Raw genomic sequence first — 23155 nt, 5'->3', positions numbered from 1 at the left:
TCTGGGACTTTTCAGTTTGTACATGGATGGTGATTTATGTATTATAGCAACCTTCGTAAGGTCTGAAGTTCCTTTTATGCTTGTCCTCTGGTCTTTGTTATGGCTGTGTAGCTCCAGTCCTTTTTGAGAATAAATATAATAATATATGTAATAAATATAATAAAAGTAGGGTAATCTCTTGGATTTGGGGTTTGATAATCCCCAGACATTTTTGGGAAACTCCTTTGCATAGAGCCATAAAGACCCATAGAAGGTAAGGCCAGCTCTGTCCAAGCTGAACCCATTGCCCCACTGTTGACTAGCTCTTCCCATTGTCCCACTCTTGACTAGCCCTTCCCATTGCCCCACTCTTGACTAGTCCTTCCCATTGCCCTTCTCTTGACTAGCCATTCCCATTTACATTTCTTAGTGGAAAACTCATTTTGGATGGGGGGTGTGTGTTCAATTCTGTTTTCAGAAATGCTTGGCTCGGTTCTTTTAGGGGTTAAATAAACATTTCTCAGCTGAGAGTGGCCATCAGAATCCCTAGGGATGGTTGAATAGATAAGTGTACATTTAAGTTATGAAGGCCAGCTTAATCCCATGCTCTCCCATACCTACAGAGGAGGATTTGGCCACGTGATTGTTTTCTTTTCCTGAGCAGGGATTTCACTGTATTTCTGCTAATAGCAACAGCACTTCAGGAATAGACAGTATGTGGCCAGTAAGCAAAGTCAGCCTATCCTTTACTTTTGTGTGGATGATGGGTCACGTGTGGTATTTACAGAATAATTTTTTTGCAACTGACAAGTGATAAAGACATGTCACTGGATCTCTGGGAAGCAGAGTGCCAGCCTTCCTTTGCAGCACAGGCAAAGAATATTGGTTCTGCTAATTTGACTCCCCTCCCCTCAAAAAGTTGTATTTTTAATTTTGTGAAAACTTGTTTTCTTACCTGATATTTAAGTACCAATGTAACAATGATTTTTGCCTCTTGACAGTCAAAGCCTAACCTGTTTATTGTCTTGACCTTTACAGAATAGCTGGCAGCATATCATTGTCTGCTTTAGTGAGAAAATTTGCTTTTTGTCATCAGTCCACTTTTTCTTTTATGATTTCTATGAACCTTGTAAGGAGTTTTGTTGTAAATGTGATATATTTTCAGTGTTACCTTCAAATCTACATATAGAGTAAAGGGGGGTTGTCTCATCCCCTGGGTTAGCACTCAACAGTCTGTTATGTATCTTTGCCCACGCCTTGTCTTTAACTAGCTATGAAACCTCATTTCACCTTTGTAAGCCTCACATTTTTCCAACTGTACAACAGTGATAGCAACTGCTCTTGTCAAGCAGGTTTTTATGTAGATGGAGACAGTTCTTGTGAAATGCTTTGGACATTGTCTGGTGTGCAGTTTATGCTTAATGATTTGCAACTCACGTTAAGTTCTCTTCTTTTAATTTGTATATACAAATCAAATTGTTTGCCATTTTAAAGAGAGAGGATCGCTGCCCCCCTCCCCACTCACACGCACAGTTCCACAGGTGGTTCTGACCCATGCTTATTTGAGAACAGCAAAGTGCCTGCTGGAGAGTAAGTGCTTAGTTAGGGGGTACTCATCAGGGGGCAGACATTGCCTTCCATCTTGGGCTTTTCTACAGTGAATCTGTAGGCTGGTATAAAATGCATACAAAGTAAATTTCTATTTCTCTTTTCCAGGTCTACAACTCAAACAAAGACAGCCAGAATGAAGGAAGTAAGTATGATGTATGGGTCATTTTCTGTATTCAGAGTAGGGCACAGGAGGGGAGGCTTTGAGACTTGCCACGTCAGGAGGTGCCCTGGGCATGTTAGGTTAGCCTCACTTCAGAGCATTATTTCCTGAGCAAGATTAGCAAGACTGTAGTGAACTCTTGCAGTTAAATAACCCTTAGTGCTTTCCATGGTACTCTTATATGCAAGCACATGATCTCACATGGCCATAGGTCTTATTAAGATGGTAGCCCCAGTCACCACTTATAAGTTGCTCAATACTCAGCAAACCAAGAGTCCAGTGTTGTCAGGAAGCCTCTGGCACTGTCTGCCAGCCCTGAAATGGCAATAGCAAAGGTGGAGAGGGTGGCTTGCTAATTGTGTTTCATTTGTGGCTCTTTGAGAGGGAAGACTGGAGAGGGGAAGAGATGCTGTTCTTTGGCGGAAGGGCCCTGGGCAGCCTCTGTGAAAGCAGCATTTTCCCTGCTGCAGGCCGGCACCATACTCCCTCACCTCTTCCAAGGGCACCTGTAACTGCAAAGGCAATGGGATTAAAAGGAAACCCCTGCTGGGCAAGTGCTTCAACCTGATTATCTCCTTGGTGCATAAGACATAAAGCAAATTCCTTCCCGGTGCCACAGGAGTACAAAGGAAACCCTGACTCTCTGGCCTCAGCTTTGGTCTGGAAAACCTACTTGAGGAAAAATTGAGAGGTGGCCCTGCCATGCACTGCAGTAGTGTAGGAGATCAGGGGAGCAGAGCAGTACCTCTCTGGGGAGACAGAAGGGTGAGCCCTTCACTTTTATTGATTGAAAGCCATTAGCCATCTTGAAACAGATTCTTCTCTGTTTTTTTTTTCTCCCTTCTTTCTGAAATAAAGACTTTGCCAAAAGAGTAAAACAACAAGCAGCAACCAAAGAACAGGGTCTTTAGCCCAGCCTGGTCTCAAACACTCAGCCATAGATGAACTTCTGACCCTTCTGCCTCCCTCCTGAATGCTGAGATAACAGGTGAACACAGTGCACTTATTTATGCAGTGTTAGGGTTTGAACCCAGTACTCCATAGATGAGAAACAAGCACACTGCCAACTGAGCTCTATCTTATTCCCTTGCAAAAAGATACAAATAAAATATTATGTGACTTGTAATGGCCACAGTTAACAAAACTTTTATGACAGGAAAACCGTTTTTGTTTGTTTGTTTTTGCTTTGCTTTTTCTTCAAAAATTGAATAAAGGAAAAATTTCAAGTAAATATTCAAGGTAACAAAGTAGTGTTCCCCTCCCCCAGTTTAAGTAGATTGTTTAAAGCATCAGAGGTTAACTAGGGAGCAAAACTCACAGTGAAGAAGAATGGAAGGATGTAGTGTAACGCAGTGATGGAGCAGATGAAGGCACAGGCTGGCAGGCAGACCAGCTCCAGGGATGCAGGAGCCAACAGGAAAGGGCTTTCTGGATGCTGTTCATAGGATATAAGTCAGTTTGACTGGTTTGCAAGCATTTTAGGCAAGTTGCAGTAAGACTAGGCACCTCCTCTCCTATTAAGGCTGGATGAGGCAACCCAGTATGAAGAGTAGAGTCCCAAAAGCAGGGAACAGAGTTAGAGGCAGCCCATGTTCCCACTGTTAGGAGTACCACAAGAAGACCAAGCGGTGCAATTGTAACATATGTGCAGAGGGCCTATGTCAGACTAGAGTTATAGACAGTTGTGAGCCACCATGTATGTGCTGGGAATCGAACCCAGGTGTTCTGGAAGAGCAGCTAGTGCTCTTAACTGCCGAGCCATCTCTCCAGCACCCTGAAATGCTTCATTTAGGGTAGATTTGGCCATGTTGATTGGTGCTTTCAAGCAGAGTGCTGCAGCGCTGGTATAGATTAGCATGTTGGCCCTTGATCCCTGGAGAGAGATGGCTGGGCCCTTTATGCTTTCGTTATCTTTCCTGTAGAAATGGAGATATTAATATACCTGCCTCATAAGCTCAGTGTGAGGATTAATGTTGAGCTCAGTGTCTGACATGTTAATACCTAATCACTCTTGTTTTTAGTTCTTCCTATCACCTGGCCAAATGTGTCACTGAAAAGAAAAATCTTTTACTGAGCATGGCGGTGTATGTACTTCATGAAGTAGGAGGATGGAGAGTTCTTGGCCAGCCTGGGCAACATAGTGACACATGGTCAAAAAAACAAATAGAACAAAAAACAAACAGAACAAGGAAAAGCCCAGTGGAAAGAAAAACACCGGATTGACAGAACTGCTGTTGCAGGGAGCAATAAGGAAAGTGAGGGAGGTAGCCATTTTATCAGTCTTGAAGTCCTCTGGGGTAGGTAGTTCATTTAATTTTAGTAGCTGTACTTCCCAATATTAGTGCCACAGGAACTTTCTAAATTGCTGTTTATAATACTTAGTGTGATATGAATGCACAAGCAGGATAAATTTGTTGATTTTGTAAATGCCATTATTTAACACAGAGATTATGCTTCTCAGTAAAGGGACACAGAGTAAATACTTTCCTTTTGTGGAATTGCTGAGTTCCTCTCTTGCATTAGTGTGAAAGCAGCCACAGACACTATGGGAATGAATGGACAAGTGTTGTCTAGTAACACTTTATTTTCAGAACATGCCATGGTGACATTTACCCATGGACTGTAGTTTATTCACTCTTCACTTACTACACAGTACATTTTTAAAGCTTGTCTGTTAGACTGGCATGGGATTTTGGCAGGGGGAATATAGTAAGTGGCATACAAATGACCACCACCATTTACAGATTTGGCGTCCTATACATCTAGGTTTTACTGAGCAAAAGGAATTCAAGAATATGTAGTTGAGAAGTAGCAGAACCAGTAACCATGGTCCTGGGCTCCTGCTGCTCCTGACATGTGGGCTCCTTGCTCTGTTTCTCTATCTAGTCATATGCAGCTTATTCTGTGAGAATGGAAGAAATTCTATCAGCTGTCTCCAGCATCTAACCTATCAGAGTCTTGGCTGCTGTGGGGTCACAGCATGTTCATTCGCCATGAATATCCAAATTAGAATCACCAATGCTTCCTCAAATGCCTGTGCCAGGTGCTGGGTGTGCCAGGGCTACATGCTTAGATGGATCTAACTTCTCAGGGCCAGGCCATTAATGTGCTACACTGGAATTGCACAGATGTCCTGGAACAAGAAGAACCACTCTCTGTTGTTCCTCTGGTCTATGCTCTCACTCTTTAGGCTGTCAATCAAATCAGAATCCTTCATGGTGCTTTGTCAAAGCTTGTCTTGATTTATGAGACAAGACTGAAGGTTAGGAAAAGAGATAAGCAGGGATGTATCTCTCTGTTTGCCAGGTTTTGTCCCTCTGATTCTCAATTCTCTTCATCTCTGTGCCTTGGATCCCCTTGATCTACCAGACAGAAAAGAGATTTATTCTTGAAGATCTCTGTGGAAACCATAGTGGTTAGCATGGCCACTGTTTTTAAAAAGCATCTGTACCCTTCAATCTTTATTATCAAAGGTCCACATTCTCATGAAAATAGTAAAGGACAGGAAAGGGGATTCCCCCTCCCCCTTGCTTCCAGTCACCTTCGACCTTTTGCTGTTAGAACACCCACAGTAGAGAGGCAGGAGGAGGCAACCATTGGTAACAAGGATCCCTTTGGGATCAGAGCCATCCAAAGGCTGCCAGGTCTCCCCTGTTGGGTGGCTTATAAATAGAACATTTCCCCCTTTAAACCTGAGAAGGGTGGAAGCATTAATGGGCACTATGCCTGGCCTCCTGTGCACTGGTCCACGAGGCAATCAGCTGAGTGCACTTTCCCCTCCGGCTTTCCATCCGGCTTGCCAGGGATGGCCTGAGGCAGACTTCTCCATGCTGCCTGTTCTGTCAGTGCCCTCTTGGCCTTTGTTCTCCCTCCCAGTCCCTGCAGGTTTCTGTGGCCATCCCTTTTGTCTTCTGAGGCTCAGTTTGAGTCAGGCAAGGGACTGTGCAGGTACTGGCTATCTGCATTTTATCTTTTATTAGGAACCCTGCTTATGACATGGCTGCTGTGGCTTCATTGAGCTAGAATTCTATTTAGTAAAGCAGTGGCATCTTAACTCTAGAGTGACTTAGCTATGGGTAGAGTCTAGAGAGAGGGGGAAATACTTCTCAGATACCTTACGTTCTCAGCTGTTGTGTGTGATGAGACCATCTTCCAGGACAGTATTGGCAGTGTGACTCCTTGAACTTGCCAACAGGGCTTTTTGAACTTGCCCAGGCAGTCAGAAGCCTTTTTTGCTTATCCTGGGAGACAGTTCAGAAATTCATTCTTAGCTTTAGATTGACAGAGGCAGCCAGCATGCCACTTCGCCTTTCCCTTGTGATACAGGCTCTGTACTGACACCAGGCTACAACTTGGACTGGTAGGAACTACCACCTGACAACCCAGGTTGGGCCTCAGCCAGACAGCATGGTGCAGGGCCCTAGATACCTCTTTGATCCCTGAAGCAAGGGGTATTTGAGACAGAGGTTAAAAAATTGTCACTACTGTCACCAAGTCTGGGCTTTCAATTATTATAGTTAATGCCTATTGAATTCATACTACATATGGGACACTGTGCTAAGTATTTGACATATACTATATTGGTTGGTCTTTATTATAAGAGCCATATAAGGGAAGGTAGCTTTATTGACCTCATTTACAGATATCTGAGACTTTGTCTAGGTACATACTTGTGATGACTTGTCATTCCTTCCCACCCTGATCAAAGATTTCAGAATCTTATCACATATGTGTAAGGGTTAGCAGAGGCTATGAGGTTTCAGTTGAGGTAGTGTTGAGTCACGTATAGGAGTTCTAACTCTGAAATACCACATGAATTGGAATCTCAATGCTATTGCTGTAATGTCTGACCTTGGGAAATGCCAGGCCTCAGTTTATTTGTAGGAGGCATTGGCTTTAGTCCATACATCTTGACTTACCAGGTAAATTAAATAAAATTGGGGTAGATAGCCCTTGCTCAGTGGTAGCAGGTCCCATCATTAAGTATGGCTTTTTGCTGTTATTATTATTATCAGTAGCATCCTTATTCTCCTAGGTCTGTGTCTGTCTTTTAACTTCTTTAGAGTCTCATCACAGGCATCACTCATTTAGTTTCCCTAATTCCTTCATCCGAAAGGTGAGGAGGGTAGATAAATGAAGGCTGTCCATCATACAGACACTTTGTGGTGGCACCAAATCTGAGGCTTTTGAGTCTGAAGGCCATTTCTTTTTCCACCATTGGTCTCTCAGAACTTATGGTGACAAAACATCCCAACAATACCTGGGGCTTCTGGAAGTAGAAGGTAGTTTTTAAGAAGCAGGCAGAGGCATTTGGCTATGTGTTTGAAATACTTCTGTCTTCATGGAGTTTTATTGGTTTAAAAGTCAGTACAAAGCCTATTTCTTACTAAGAGGAAATCAAGGACAGTGGACTAAGACATTCTCAGGATGCCAGATCCCCTGGCAGGAGACAATGGTCCTGATAATGCTGGGCATTGAGTGACATCTTGTTATTTCAGTGTTGCTGTCTTGGTTTGGAGTTTAAAGTCCTACAGAGGAACACTCTTTCTACTGGCAGATGTGTAGCCCTCAGCCATGCTCTGCAACAGCTGACATGAAGACACCTGGGCCTCCTGATTCTTGTTGAGAATTTAACATCTTTTTGCAACTGTCCTAGGGATTCCTTGATTTAGACAAGAGAGCTGAGAGGTGTATTTCAGGCAGGGAAGTGATTTTTCTTTTCCTTCTATTTATGTTTCATTCATTACCATATCTCTCTTTCAGATCATTTTTCTGTTTGTCCCCCAGAAAACTGGAAAGAAGGGTCAGTGGCTGTGTATCTGGCAGGCATGGAGGGCAAGTTTTGATTGTCAGGGTTGTTGCCTAAGGGCCAGGCTATGAATGGCACCTGTGGGGATCCCCTGACTTGTTCTTTGAATGCATGCACAGGTTCCATTGTACCAAGCCAGCTGCTCATCGCTTAAGGGTATGTTGAGTATTGAGAACCTTTTATCTATTGGCTTGTGGTCTTCTGGCTGGAAAAATATGAATTGTACTTGTTTCTTCATTCAGAAGACATTTATTGAAATAAAATCACAAGTAGGCCAATCACAACTCTACCCTCATGAAGCTGGTACTATTTTAAAATTTTTAATTGAAAATTTTTAACTGATATATAAAAAATACAAAGTGTGCATATTAAATGGACTACCATGATGTGTACACATGGTATAATATGGAGGCTATACTCTATAGAGAGCTTGACAACAAACTGTAAATAAGTAGATCTGGGTATACTTTCTGGTAGAGGCAAATCCCATGAAGAAATATGAAGTAGGAGCCAGAGAATCAGGGAAAGGCACTTAGGTCAGATGTCTAGAGCCTCTTACACAGTGACTTGCGAGTAGAAACTTGGAGAAAAGAGGGAAGGATATCTGTGAGAAGTTGATAGAAGTTTAGTATTGCCAACAAAAGGGTTTTACCACATACAAACACACTAAGATGTAGTATGAATGGAGTTCTAAGTATATTAAAAGGGACCATTCGGACTGATGGGTGGAGGTCTAGAGGAGAGTGGGCAGGTAGGATAGAATTAGACCAGTGATATCATGAGACAAAATTGTGTTCTTAGTAGTAGACAAGCCCCTAGAGAGAGGGGGGTTCTCAACTTGTGAGCCATGATTCCTTTGGGAGTTGCATGTAAGATATCCTACATATCAGATATTTTACATTAAGATTCATAACAGTAGCAAAATTACAGTTATGAAGTAGCAACGAAATAATTTTATGGCTGAGGGTCATCACAACATGAAGTGTATTAAAGGGACACAGCATCAGGAAGGTTGAGAACCACTGCCCTAGAGCATTGTGATGAAATGAGATGGATGACCTGTACTGATTGTCATTTAAAAAGTTGACCCTGGAGGCTGGAAAAGAATAGACTCTAGGGGACAAAAGTAGAGACATCTAGGAGATGAGTGTAGCAGTCCAGGAAAAGGCCTCTATAGGCTTGGGTTCTGGTATTAGTTATAAGTATAGCAAGATGTGACTGGGTACTTCGTGTGTTTTCAAGCTATTACTTACAGGACTGGCTGATGGATAGGATACAGGTTTAAGGTGGATGTGAGATATGAAAACAAGACAGGATAATGTTACTGGTACTGACCATCTTGGTGTTAGAATATGCTACCTGCCATCTCATCCTTTCAGCTGGTTTGAGTATAGCACCAGGCTGGAGTGTATGAGACATTAGCACACATATGTTCCTTGTGAATCATCTTTACTGCTTGAATATATATATATATATATATATATATATATATATATATATATATAGTCATTAGTATACTTTTTCTTTAAATTAATTTCTTTTTAAACCTCCACTTAAGATATAAATATATTATGCAGTACATTTTATGTCAAACAGATTTCTAATACTCATTACTTAGGTACTTAGCTCTAAGAAATATATATGAACTTCTTGGAATCATTCCATATACCACAGTGGCATAAGCTCATATTACATATTAAGATCCAGCATTTTTGGGTCCTTCATCTCATGTAGGGAAGGTAATGGTGTAGATGCTGACAGTTGGTTGAGTTAGTAATCATTTTTTGTCTCTGGAAATGATAGTTGGGGGTGCAGAGTCCTTTCCAAAGGGTTCCCCACCTACCAAGCACAACATGTAGAAGGGGGCTCGGGATTTGTGTTACAAGTAAGCATACCTTACTTCTATTGACCCCTGGAACTGATACAAGAGAAAGGGCAGGATCCAGAAACCAGATCTCTAGCTCTCTAACCTTTCTGACTGCTGTGTGAATGCCAGTAGAAAGTAGTATAGAAGAGAATGAACTCTAGAGTCAGGCTGGGTTAAAACCGTGGTCCCTTTCCTTACTGACCCAGTGACCTTAAAAAAGGTCCCTAACCAACTGAGCCTGAGTTTCCCGTGTGAGGAATAAGATGGTGATGATGAAGATGATGACAGTAATGATATGCTTTTAGTGCAGAGCCCCAAGCAGTGTAGTCTGAATTAGTAAGTGTTGGCTACTATTAGTGTTGTTACCACTTAGCCTCATGAGTCTGGTTTTTCTCATCATTAAAATTTAGCAGAGATGTTGGGAAAATCAAATCAGCTGTGGTTTATTAATTTATTTTCTAAAACTGTAATGTATTATCTCTCATTAGTGTGAAAGCACAGCAAGCAATTATTAGTGAGAAGAGTCACAATATTTACCCCATGGGATTATCATAAGAATTGCATGAATGTGGGTATAAAATCTCTAGGCCCCTGGGTCTTCATATGATTTCAGAAGGGGCATGAACTTCATTGGTCCTCCCTCTGAATGTGCAAGTGTTCCCTCACACACAATTTGGTGTGTATGTATGTATGTATGTATGTATGTATGTATGTATGTATGTATGTATGTATCATGGTGTCCATGGTGTCACTGTATTGAGATAGGAAGGAAATGATTTGATCAGTCCACTTTAAAAAATTAACCTTTAAATCCTCACAAAGGCTGAAAAAGCCAAAGACATGAAGGTTAAATGACCCTGTACTATCATAGGGTTTATCACTTGGAATACAAAAGGTCGTTTTGACTATGCCACTCTGCCCCTCATCAATTTCCCATGATTCAGTTGCTAATTTATCTAACCATGAATCCAAAGTGAAAAGATTCTCTCCTCCTTTCATATTTCATGTTCATCACATAGTGCATGGGAACAGAGATACAGCAGTAAATGAAATTAATATGTAGTGATTTTTATGAACTATTGTCTTCATGATTGCATATCATTGTCATTATTTTTCACACAGTCACATAAATAAATATAAACTTGACAGCTGTGCTGTCTATTCTGAGAGAGGCTGATGAGACACAATGGGATATTAAGTTAGGAGGGGAGATTAAGGAGATGTTTTTGAGGAGTTTATACTTAAGGAGAGTTCTGTATTAATTGGGATTTAGGTTAGACTTATTGCTTATGCAAAGGCTGGGGAATGTGGTTGATCAGATACTGGAAGAAAGCCAGTGTTGTGAAGTCCTAAGAGCTAGGGGAGTGGCATCTAAGGAGGCTGGAGGCGCAAGCTGGTGCTTGGCCCCAAGGCTCTGCTGGTTCATGTTCAGGATTTGGGTTGCCTCCTGAACATTGTTGACACTGAGTTAGACTGCTAGGGCTATACCTTGAATAAATGAGCTAATAGTTTAAATATCATTGAAGCATCAGAGTAAGCATGCTATAGCAGTTCCTTGAAGCAAGAAATGAGTGGAAGATACTTTGGTTTTGTGTTGAAAGCCTAAAATGAGTCTAGCTCATAGAAGGACAACCAACCTATGCATGGAGTTGAGTTGTTGGGGTAAAGGTATATGGCATCAAACCTATTGGGTGGGTTGTCTCAGTAAAGATGATTAATGCTGTAAGTTTAAGAGCTCATTGCTTACTTTTAGAGAATGAATGGATATTATTTGTTTTAGAATCCATTGGACAAGTTAAGGTTGAGAAGAGGAAACTAGGTTAATCGAGTGTGCCATTAAAAGATTAGAATTAGGGATACAATATGGGTTTTTGTTTATTTAATGAATGGGGACAACAGGGTAATAGAAAGATAGTAGGAAGCAAGAAGAAATAAGAAGAGGCTAGCTCAGAGGTTGCTGCAGTCACCCTGGCAGCAGATAATAGGGGTAAGATTGTTATGGATGAGAAGAGATGTGATACCGCCCCCTGTACTCCCTCTGGTCCCATGCACAGCTGTAGTTTCAATTCTTTGACTCCCAGAGGAGAATTCCCATCAGTCCTTAAGAAAGTGAAGCTGGAGTACTTCCTCCAGAATGGGAGCTCACCAATCTGTGCAGTGGCCTCAAAGGGCTAGTCTCCTATTAGGCAAAGGCTTTCTCAGAGTCTGTCCTCTCCCACAGTTCATCCTAGTAGTTAGATTTATTCGATGTTAGAATGTGTTTAAAGATGTAACTCCTCAAAGTTGGGGAGCTTTCTAGGGGAAAAGTACCTTGCAGATGCTCCTCTAAGGTTCTTTCAGAGGACACTGGGCGGGGGGATTGCTGCTGAGGCCACCTTTGTTTTTTCCCCTGTCTGTGCACTTCCTTTTATCAGGCCAGCTTGGGTGTCTCACATTTCTTGGCAAGCCCTCTTAATTTACTCAGTGTTTTAACCCTAGCATTCCTTTTCCTTGTATCAGAAGCAAGACAATGGTGATGGGGGGAGCTAGACAACATTGAGAAATATTAAGAGAGAACAATGGAAAGTTGGTGTTTTTTTATTTTTTATTTTTTTTTTTTTTTTTGCTATGCAAGAGTGGTGGAAAGGAAGGCAGATGCTCATGTTTTGTTAGAGTTGTCACATACACATGCCACCACCACCACTGACACCTACACAGTTTTTTAAAGATGAGAAAAAGTTATCTCAGGTGAGGTACCAGAAGCTTACATCAGTGGGGTGTTTTAATTTATTTTTTACTTCACACTACAACAGTGGTAGTTATATTAGGACTGTGCCTTTCTATCTGGACCACCAGTTTACACCTTTTAGGCAAGAAAAGGGATTGATTGTACCTTACCTGGCAGTGTTCTTATTGTCCCACTATAGTATAACAATTCTGATTCACCTACCTCCTCCTCCCAGAGTTCATATTGTCAACCCAAACCCTCATCATTGTCAGGTACCCTTTTGGGTTTGTCCTGAAATGCACCAAGCTGACTGAGCATGTGTCTACCTCTCCTGTTTTCACATATTCTCACAGTGCTTCTGCAAAGTGGAGTTGTGTGACTCTGGCTCTTTCCATTCTCTCAAATGGAGAGACAGAAACAAGGCTTCAAAAGTTGTGATGAAAGTTTGGATGGCAGCACCTTTGTAACTTGGGAGGTCAGTCTGTGTCTTCCTTGTGTAGTCTGCCAGCATTAATTAAAATACATCGGTGTTAGCTGCTGATGTAAACCTGGGTCCAGGGAACTTGAGGTTGAGTGAGGATGAGAAGCCAAGTTTAAACTGCATCATAGGATGCTGATCCTGGGAGCCACAGATCCTACATCAACTCATTGCCAGTCAAATTAAGGGAATGATGCAAACCTAGTAGATATTTAATGAGAGATTATTTCTGGGGATTATAAGGATACAGAAATTGCAAATAAATCCCTGACCTTTTCTGAGCCTTGGCTCAGTGAATGGGCTGAATCACCTGCCTGAAGGGATTAAGGACAGCAGCATCCATCTGGCGGGCTACTTTCTCAGTCATTTGCAAACCCTGCTCCATGGTGATAGTGTTCCAGACCTTTTAGTGGGAATTCGCTTTGCAGACCACATCTCAATTGCTTAGATTAGGAACCCAATGGGCCAAAATCAGAACTAATGTTCTGCTTATGTATACAGTGGGGTCCCTGTCACATTAGTGATACTTAGTCCAAAGTTAAATAACATGTAGTTGTTAATTATTAGTGACACAGTCATGATGTCAGCAGGAAATTCAAGTTGATGAGAGTCGAATTCAAACTCTCTCTCTCTCTCTCTCTCTCTCTCTCTCTCTCTCTCTCTCTCTCTCTCTCTCTCTCTCTCTGTGTGTGTGTGTGTGTGTGTGTGTGTGTCCATACACATATGTATAAGGAAAGAGACAGAGTCCAAAGAGAAAGATGGAAAAGTACAGAGAAGTGGTAGTGCAATAATTTTTGTCAGTACTATTTTACAGATTTAAGAACAACGGTTGCTAAACTGTATTTCATGAATTCTTGGGAATCTTGTTTGATGTGGATTCTGTTTCTTAAAATAGATTTTTTCTGTTTGCAAAACAAGATAGGGAACACAATATACAACTGTAATAAACTAGGCTTAGCAGAGTTATCCTGAGCTCCTGTTTGGCTCCACAGCATGTAAATGCTGTGTACATTTGACAACTAAGATATGCTGATAAACACAGTGTTACCTGTATGAACCATAGGGCATTTTAGTTTAACTTTCATATAAAGGGATTTGCTTGCTTTTAACAAATTGGAGAAACTGGGCCAGTGAAGGGAAAACAAATCTGAACATTGAGTGGGGGAGTCTTTGCCATTTTCAACAAAAATATAGCTAATTTAAGTTGGTAGAATTTAAGTTTTTTTCTGGATATATCCGGAAAGTTCCATTGCATTTTCTTTCTTCCACGTACCACTTGCCTAGGAATGACTCGTACTTCCTAGTTGTCCTGGTGGGTTATCTAAGCACTGGGACCTTCTCTCTCAGTTGCCAAATTCTTTCCAATTTTCCAAAACTTTTGTTGATGTTTCTGGGGTAAGGAAGTGGGTTTTGTCCAAGATGAAGTTCATCTACGTTTAGAAGGAAACGATGTTCACAAGCCTCTTCTTAAAACATCCAAGTTCAGAATCCATCTCACCAGTTCTCAGTTATTCAGTACATAATGGGAGTTCTTTTTCCCCAGACTTCTGACCCCGTGTCTTTGGAAAGATACTCCAAAGCGCTTCCCAAAAAACAAAGTAAAGGCTTCCGTTGACTACAAAATAACAGTTATAAATATTTTGGAAAATTCCTTAAGCATAAAAAGATAATTCCCTGCCTGACACATATGTTCCAAATGGCTGTATTCTGAGTACTTCATGTAAGAATGAGAATTGTCTCCTGCACATGAAAGGATGCCTAGTGTCCTTGTTTATCAGATGCAGAACAAAGCCACAGCAAGAAAATTCTGATACCCACAGGCATGGCTATGATGAAAAGAGCCAATACCAGGGATGTTCAATGAGAAAAACTGATTCATTCCTACAAGCTTTGTGCATTGTATTGCTGGATAACCAAAGCTTGGGTTGAGGTACTGTGGATGTCTAGCCTATTTATTGCTACAGTTTTCCCCTGGGAAAAAAATGTTCCAATGGGTTGTTTCATTTCCTGAGTGCGCTGGTAGGGATTGGAACAGATTGAGGACCCTTTGCCCCCACATGGAGAATGGCTCTACTGCTTCTGGGACTTGGATAGCTTCTTTGTTCTCAGCTATTTCAAAGTTCCTCTGGGTCACTTTTTTCCCCTTGATTTTTCAATTTTTCCAATCACTAGAACAGAATTATACTTTAATTCAAGTCATATTTAAAGTAGTTTGGTGATCTGGCCCTTGGAGCAAGTTACCACATGCTAACTTGGCAATTTTGGTCATATTTAGATTTTCCAAGCCTCAGTGTTTTCATCTGTAACAAGGGGCTAATAATACTATCAATTGCAGAGGATTTCCTGGAGTTACAAGACATAATCTAGTTAAAGCACTTTCCCAGTTTGTTTTAAAGCACTTCACATTTGTTGTATAGAGCAGACTGCAAGCAGTTATTCCTGTGACTCTAACTGGAAGGTGTCCTTCAATCTATATTGCCATTTCTTGTTAGAAACTGAGGATAGCGCCAAAGTTACTTAAGAACTAAGATGATACATGCAGAGCACTTAGCATGTATCTGGCATATGGAGGCTCTCTATCAGTATCACCTATTTTTAAGTTATTATTTTACTTTTACTTATTTATTTTCATGTGGGAAAGGGGAGAGAGCCTGTGACCACACCATATGGTTGATTTCCAGTGTGTAAACCTTACAGTGAGTTGATTTGCAACAGGCAAGGTCTGACTGTACCTCTCTTGTTCTTTCAGCTGCACAGTTGGACAGCATTGGCTTCAGCATAATAAGGAAATGCATCCATGCAGTGGAAACCAGAGGTAAAGTAGTCTAACAGATGGCGTTGTTCTCATGGGAGGTCACACATCTGTGAGGTACCAGACTTGCTACCTGCTGCTTCTGATTTTAAGTAACTCATTAACTCTCCTGGTACCACTGGTGTTTCTACAGGTCACCTTGGTCTGAAACAGGGGTTCTCCACCCATTTCATGTCTTCTATGTCTCTGGTTGATCATGAGAATGCCTTACATGTCTACAAATAGAATTCTTAGGCTTATGGAAACCAGGCCTAAAACTCAGTTATTATTAAAATAATTGAAAATATATCTGCATCAGACTTGTAGATAGGCTTCTTTAATAACATATAGTGGTTGGTCTCATAACTGGAATAATTTGGAAATTGCAATATTATAAACCTTCTTTACCATTGTAAGGAGTTAGGGAAATAGCTGTGATTTTGGACTGTGTTGCAGGTACTGAGAATACCACTGTGATTTGTTGTCTCATTCATAAGGGAAGGAAATGTGTAACATCAGTGGTGATGAAAATAAAGACTGTTTTGCCATCTAGTTCATAGCTCCCTGAACTCTCAAGGGATGATTATTTTAGAGTCTATGGACCCCAAGTAAAGGATCTTTGCTCTATAGACCTGGACCTGAGAATCATCAGGGACACAGAAGGAAGGGCTTGCTGCCTACTCCACACTGGCATTTCCTAGGTCTATTGGAGCAGGGTATTGAGATAGGGGAAGCTGGTTTACTGTAGTCCATCACAAGCCAGAGCCCTGAGTTCTGGCACGGTAGTGTCATGTGCCCTGATCCTTTGTAGCTCTGAGAAAAACTGTTAGCCATCTCTCCACGGAGAGTGATTAGAACCATTGTCAGACATTACATCTGTTTATTCTTCAGCTTTCTACCTACTTGCCTTTTTATTGGTTTGAAAGAAATTCTGTCTTTTAAAGAAGAGTTGTAACATTACTAGTGGGGAAATAGGGAGAGGGATGTGCGTGTGTGTGCGCGCGCACACACACACACAGAGACACACACACATACAGACACAGACACACACAGACACACAGACACACAGACACACACACACACACGCACGCACGCACGCGCGCGCACGCGCGCGCCGTGGGGGGAGAGGGAAACAGATAGCAACAAAACATCTTGAGTTCCTATGTGACCTATTAGGTTTCTCTTTCCAAAGAAGCTACTCTAACATGTAGAAATAGTTTTTTTTTTCTTTTTTTTTTTTTAATGTTTGATTATTTCTTCTTGACTCCCTTCAGCAAAAAAAAGTCAGGAACCAATGTAATGCCTCAAAATTTGGCTAAATCAAGAGTGGTTCACTCCTGTAGTAAAATAGTGTGAATAACTAAAAACAGAAATTTGCTTTTTAGGGGTGAAGGGTGGATATGGAGGGACTGAGAGGTGAATGGGACTGGAGTGCATGATGTGAAATTTCCAAAGAATAAATAAGGAATTATGTTTAACATAAAAAAGAAATGTGTTTTTGATATCCTATATTTATATGCATTAAGTGAAAAATACAACTTACAAGCAAACAGCTGGCCTGCTTGAGCCCATTCTGTGGTGTCTACCCAGAGGTCATCCTCTGCACAGGTCTCAGTGTGGTATTGGTGGCTGTCTGGTGTCTTCTACCCTTTTCTTTTGATTTTATGTTTGCTTTAGCTATGATTTCTAAGTTTTTAAAACAGGCTTATGATTTTAAGGTAATTTTGAAGAGTTTAAGTTTGCTTTTCATTTTAAAAGAGGATATACCAATGTGTTAGTCTCTAATCCTTCTCTTTAGAGGGCTGAGAGATTAGAGAGTTGAGAGTTAAAGACCAGCCTGGTTTATAGAGTTAGACACTGACTCAGAAAAGACAATAATAAGGAAAAGGAAGGAGAATAGTTATGGTTGGTAAAGGCTGAAGCACATACATATAAGCTTAGGGCAGGCTGTTTGCTTGGCTCATCCTTTTTTAGCAGCCCAAGCCAAGAGGGAAGCCTAGTCATTTAGAACTCTTCTCAGGGTCTGTGATCACTGTAACCCAGTAGCTTATAAGTCTTGTAGGCCATCATAAGAAGTGCTGAATGTGATGTACACATTAGAATCCATTGGAAGGTATTAAGAGAAATGACATGAGCTAACTTTCACATTAAGAAATTCACAGGGGAACTGGAGAGGAAGCACACCAGTTCCTGAGAATTTGTAGATGTGATGGACTTGGGCCAACAAGAGAAAAGCTGTGGTCAGTCACTTGGTCTAAATTATCCCCTATTGGAACTGAGGAGATAGATCATCAGTAAAGCATGGGGTCTTAAGTTCCTTCCTGAAACCCAAGAAAAAAATGCTGGGCATGGTGACACACACTTGAATCTTAGTATTGGAGAGGCAGAAACAGGAAGATCCCTGGGGCTCACTGACTACCTAATGAACCTGAGTGGGTAAGCTCTAGGTCAATGAGAAACCCTGTCTCAAAGAAGGTAGATGGCATTCTAGAGGATGGCATCTGAAGTTGTCTGTTGCCTGCCATATGCATGTGCACGCATGTAGACCCACATCCATGAATAGGCACAGATTTCACCACATTCACACATGCATACAGGTTACCTTCGTCTTTAAGTGGCACAGTGGTGCTCTGATCCATGCATTTTAGCAAACAGAAGTTACATGGTTTGAGTTGTTCCATCTTTAAGTATTTCAAAGTAAACACTTTTGCTCTAACTGTGATGAGTTTTCTGAATTCTCAATCTTGACTAGTATTCCCTAAGATGGAAAACATTCTTACACTTCAGTGTTTTATGCTGTGTGTAAAAATAGATAAAGTCATTTATCTTCTTCTGTGAATGATTTTTTTAAAGTTATGTCATTTTGGATTTTTATATGTAAAAATTGGTTAATTACACTATCTTTAAAATAATGTATTTTGCATCTTTAAAAATCTTCATCTGCTGTCTTTGGCAAGAGAGGAGCGAAGTATCTTTCCTGCCTACGACCAGGCTAAGGTGAGGGCTGGAGTGTACAGCAAATCTGTGAATCCTAGACAGCTGTGCCAAATCCCACTCCTTTGCTAAGAGCTGAGCTGAGTGACAGGGGACTTTAATTACAGCAGCTTTTAGAAGGACAGAGAAAATGAAGGGAAAACAGAAGAACATTTGGCCTTGTTGGCCTTACTCGTGTTCTGGTGTTCATCTAATTAAATCACCATCTTTTCTCTACTCAGGGATCAATGAACAAGGACTCTACCGAATCGTGGGGGTCAACTCCAGAGTGCAGAAGTTGCTGAGTGTCTTGATGGGTGAGTGCAGCAGTGGCTTTGCCAGGCAGGTTCCTTGGGCAGCCTACTCCAAGATTTCCAACTTGTTAGGTAGCCTCTGGAGTAGGAATCAGGATATGCAAATACTGATGCCCAGAAATCTACCATGCTTTCTTGTGGTGGCTGTGGGCATGAACAGCAGAGGTTCAGAGTGGGCCTTTGCTAGACTAAAATGAAATGTCAGGACTAAACACCACACCCAGGCTTCAGACTCATCACCCCAGCCCAACTGCTGCTTCATCAGTCATGTGACTGTCACACCCTACTCCGTCTTTAATAGCTCATGACTCTTTCTGTCCTCTTTAGAGGCAGGTATTCAATAGGGCACACCCTATGCCCAAGAAAGGGCATCTTTCTAGCCTGTGAGGATCTCAGAGGCCTCATGTTCCTCATACTGAGGGTATCGTGTAACTCTCAGATAAAATTTTTTTATGTTCAGATAAAACTCAAGATCCCCTTTGCTTCTAGACTCCAAGCCCTCACTTGAGCACTAGAGCCTCCCCTGTCCCTGGGTGATATATAAATAGAAAGCAACTACCTCCAAATGTGCAATGTTTGAATCAAAATCCATGAGCCAAAGTTGCCTAGGCTGCAGATACCCTGTATTTTTAGCTATGCAGCCAGCTTCAGTGAGTCACATGGATCTAAATGGCAAACAGATCAAATTTCATAGATCAGTGGCTGTTGTCCATGTCCACAAAAGCCCAAGCCTGGTACTTGCAAAGATTAACTCTTATTTAGACCTCTAACTTGGCATTATAGGCAAGAGCCTTTCTCTTATGTTTGCCACTTCTTTTGTCATTCCAGTTTCTGTAAATAGCTTTCATATGTGCAGAAGTCTATTCCTTTATATGGGCCAGAATGAGCACTCACTGCTGTGTTCAAAAACTTCATAGTATTATGACTTACACTGAGAACTGCTGTTTGAAACCATGGTATCTGGAAGGCATTTCTACACTTAGTTTCCACTTTTCAGTTCAGATTTGGGATACAGTTAGTTCTTTTTTTAAATTATTTTTTTAAGATAATTGTAAGATACACATGCATTGAAAAGACCCAACACAAATGGGTATTTCATACCCTTTATTCAATTTCCTCCAGTGATAGCATTGTACCAGGCTGCATTTCAATACCACAACCAAGATACTGGCATTTCTACAGTCAAAATGCAGTGTTTCTACCCCCATAATGGCCTTGTTGTACTCCTTTATGTCTACAACCTGCTTACCTCCTCACACAATCCATAACACTGGTAATCAGTAATCTATTCCTTTTTTCCTTTGAATTTTGTCACTTTGAAATTACTTGTTATAGCCGGGCAGTGGTGGCTCATGCCTTTAATCCCAGCATTCAAGAGGCAAAGGCAGATGGATCTCTGTGAGTTCAAGATCAGCCTGGTCTACAAGAGCTAGTTGCAGGGCAGCCTCCAAAACCACAGAGAAACCCTGTCTCAAAAACAAAAAAAAAAAAACAAAAACAAAAAAAAAAGAAATTACTTGTTACATAAATAGAATAATAGAATATGTAAGTTTGGGGGTTGTCTCTCTTTTTAGTGAGCTTAATTATTTCCAGATTTGATCAACTTGTTGTGTGTATCATTACATCTTAATTTCTTTTTTAATTACTGACTAGTATTCTGTTTTATAGACATGCCACTGTTTAGCCATTCACCCACTGCAGAACTTCTAAGTTGTTTCCACTTTTAGGCTCTAACAAATAAAGCTGCTTTAGATATTTGAATAAAGGATTTTGTATGAGGGTATGTTTGTTCTCATAGGATAAGTGCCTGAGAGTGCTATTGTTGGGCCAAATGTTGATATGGCTTAATTTTGAGAAACCTAATATAAGGAAGAGTTAGAAGTTTAATAGGTATCAGCCTTCAGTCTTTCATTTCTGTTTAGGATCTTTAGCATATTGCTCACTGGTAGTCATATTAGGTTTTAGAAAGAATTCCCTCCTTTCTGCATAGTCCTGGTAGGGTAAGAGATGCACACATCTGAAAGCTGTTATGTAAACACATGATAATAGCACATAATGTGACCTGGATCTGGAGATGGAATAGTGAAGGAAAGAGGAGGATTCAGATTGAGCAAATCTGAGCAACAACAGCATGGCCAGAATCTATTGTTGCTGTAGGATTATTCTTTAATATTTGAGAGAGCTACTTGAGACTGAAAGAGGGCAGTTAGTGCTGAACAACTAAGGTGGTCTTTTCTTTTTTTTTGCTGAGGTGTTTAGTAGCTTTTTTCTAATCTCTCAAATGAAATAATGCTTTATTACATGTTTTAAAAGTTATATACATCATGCCAAGAGTCAGGAATTGATTTAGAATAGTTCACTGAAAAAAAGGCATTTGCTTATGTTGCTGGACCAACTTTGGTACCATCCTAGTTACTCTGAGCCATTTCCCTTCTTTCTAGTTTCTCATTATCTTTTTCCTCCGCTGGCCTTGGCTTTGGCTTTGCTCTCTCTAGTAGTGTCCCAGATAGACCCAGGCATTGCAGTCCTTGGAGCTTGCATCATACAGAAGAGTGTCTTTCGGGAGACAGTTTTGGCAGAAAGCCATAGTGAGGACTTTGATTGGCTAGTGTGGACCATTTACATGATAAACTTTTTATTTTGGAGCTAATCATATTATCTTCAACGGATGGATGTAGATGGCCTGGAACCTGTGCCTATGTCTGGGCCTGAGGGTAGGGATGAGGTTAGTCCACAGAAACCCATGGACTGAGTAGGATCATCGATGAGAAAACAATGGGGTATTTTCCTGAAGTAATGATTGTTATTGTGTTGATGAAGTGCATCTGACACAGTAGTAGCAAGATTAGATTCTAGCATTAGGTGACAGAATATGGAATATGTATGTGATCATATTCCATATTCCTATTGCCCTAGAAGATGGCAATAGATGAGGCAGAGAGCTGGGGCTCTGTATCCAATATTGTATATAAATAGATCACCAAGATGAGGCTTCAAATTGAATTCAAAGATGATAATATGAGGAGACACCATTGAAAAGAAATGCAATGTTTTAGAAGACTGCTAGTCTAAAGCGGTCCACTTTGGGCAAAAGAGGTGTTCTGGAAGGCAGTGGTTCTAACCACTGCTTTCAGCAGCCCTCTAACATGGTATTGTTTTTGCTATTTTCCTTAATTGGCCTAAGTATAGAGAAAGGTGAATATGACCATCTAAAGAATGTCATGAAAGAATAATAACTATCAACTGACAGTCACAAGTCCAGTTGACTCTGCCAGGAGAGCATTACAGATAGACTGGAGTCTAAACAATCCTACCAGTGGTAGAGCTGACCAGATGTAAGATGTAACCTAATGCTGAGAATGGGACCCTTGAGTCTCCCTATCAGTCAATGGAATCTTGTACTCTTGCAATTGTCAGGCCAGTGTTCTAGGTGCAGGTCTGTCTCCCTTTCCTCTTTCTATTATACTCTCTTCATCAATTCTGAGTACCATTCCTGACTTGCGCTAGCCAGTGGTCTAGAATAAATTCTGCTCTCAGCTTCAGGGTTCAGTGTGAACTACATACACACTCCTCTATTCTTACCTTTTTTCATACCAGCTATGTGCAGATACAATGTAAGACTGCTTCTAAGTGGGTTTATGTGTTCTTGGTATTACAAATATGGTTTAAAATAAGAGCCAAACACCAACTTTGATCACTAGTTCATTTTCTGTATTCTTAAGTCGCTGGGGGAGTAAGGTGGGATGGAGAATATGGGAGTCAATGTGTTGAGAATGTCTTTGCTTTACTGATTAGGAATCCTTAAGAAGGCTTGGTAGAATTCTTCATAGACCCTGCAGTGTCCACTGTACTTCATGCTGGTGTCCTGGAAAGAGCCACCCTGGCTACTTCCTCCTAGCAGAGGTCAGTAGTCTTGGGTAGTGGAAACGACTCAGGAAGACTCAGATTTTCTGAAACAGAATATATGTACCCTGCCCCCCCCCGCCCCCCCCCCGAGACTAGTAAGTGAGGATAAATATTTACAAATTTTCTTACACACACACACACACAAGCTACATTCTTAGTCATTACATGTCTGTTTTTTCTCTTCCTTTCTATTTCTATATCTTTTAAAAATTGAACTACTGTGTGTGTGTGTGTGTGTGTGTGTGTGTGTGTGTGTGTGTGTGTGTGTCTGTGTGTGTGTAGGCAGGCAAGGGGACAACTTGTAGATATCAGTTTTCTTCTTCCATTATGTCCTAGGTGGGAACTCAGGTTGTCAGACTTGCCAACTCCTACCCTACTCCCTTCTGTATATTTTAAGTATTTTTTCCTCTGATTAAAATTTATGAGTAGTCATTGGTGAAAATTCAGAAAAATACAAATAAGAAGAAAATAAAGAGTTCTTCAGACCAGAGACAATTTTTATTGTTTTATTGTATAAGAGACCTTTTAATCATAGCATCTTTAAAAGCAGATACACTAGC

General features: G+C 40.9%; 1 protein-coding gene across 1 annotated transcript in view; it reads left to right on the top strand.

The window, feature by feature from the left end:
• Arhgap26 (Rho GTPase activating protein 26) overlaps window positions 1–23155 on the top strand; it is a 271702-nt gene that overhangs the window by 101129 nt on the left and 147418 nt on the right. Inside the window, exons 12-14 of the mRNA XM_035438736.1 lie at window positions 1696–1732; window positions 15361–15426; window positions 18618–18692. Of these exons, the coding sequence (XP_035294627.1) occupies window positions 1696–1732; window positions 15361–15426; window positions 18618–18692 (178 nt within the window). The remainder of the gene's footprint in view (window positions 1–1695; window positions 1733–15360; window positions 15427–18617; window positions 18693–23155) is intronic.

This window comes from Cricetulus griseus, chromosome 2 (genome assembly GCF_003668045.3).
Source record: "Cricetulus griseus strain 17A/GY chromosome 2, alternate assembly CriGri-PICRH-1.0, whole genome shotgun sequence".
NCBI classification, from domain to species: domain Eukaryota; kingdom Metazoa; phylum Chordata; class Mammalia; order Rodentia; family Cricetidae; genus Cricetulus; species Cricetulus griseus.
The sequence above is the reverse complement of the archived record's forward strand: the minus strand, read 5'-3'. Positions and strand labels throughout refer to the sequence as shown.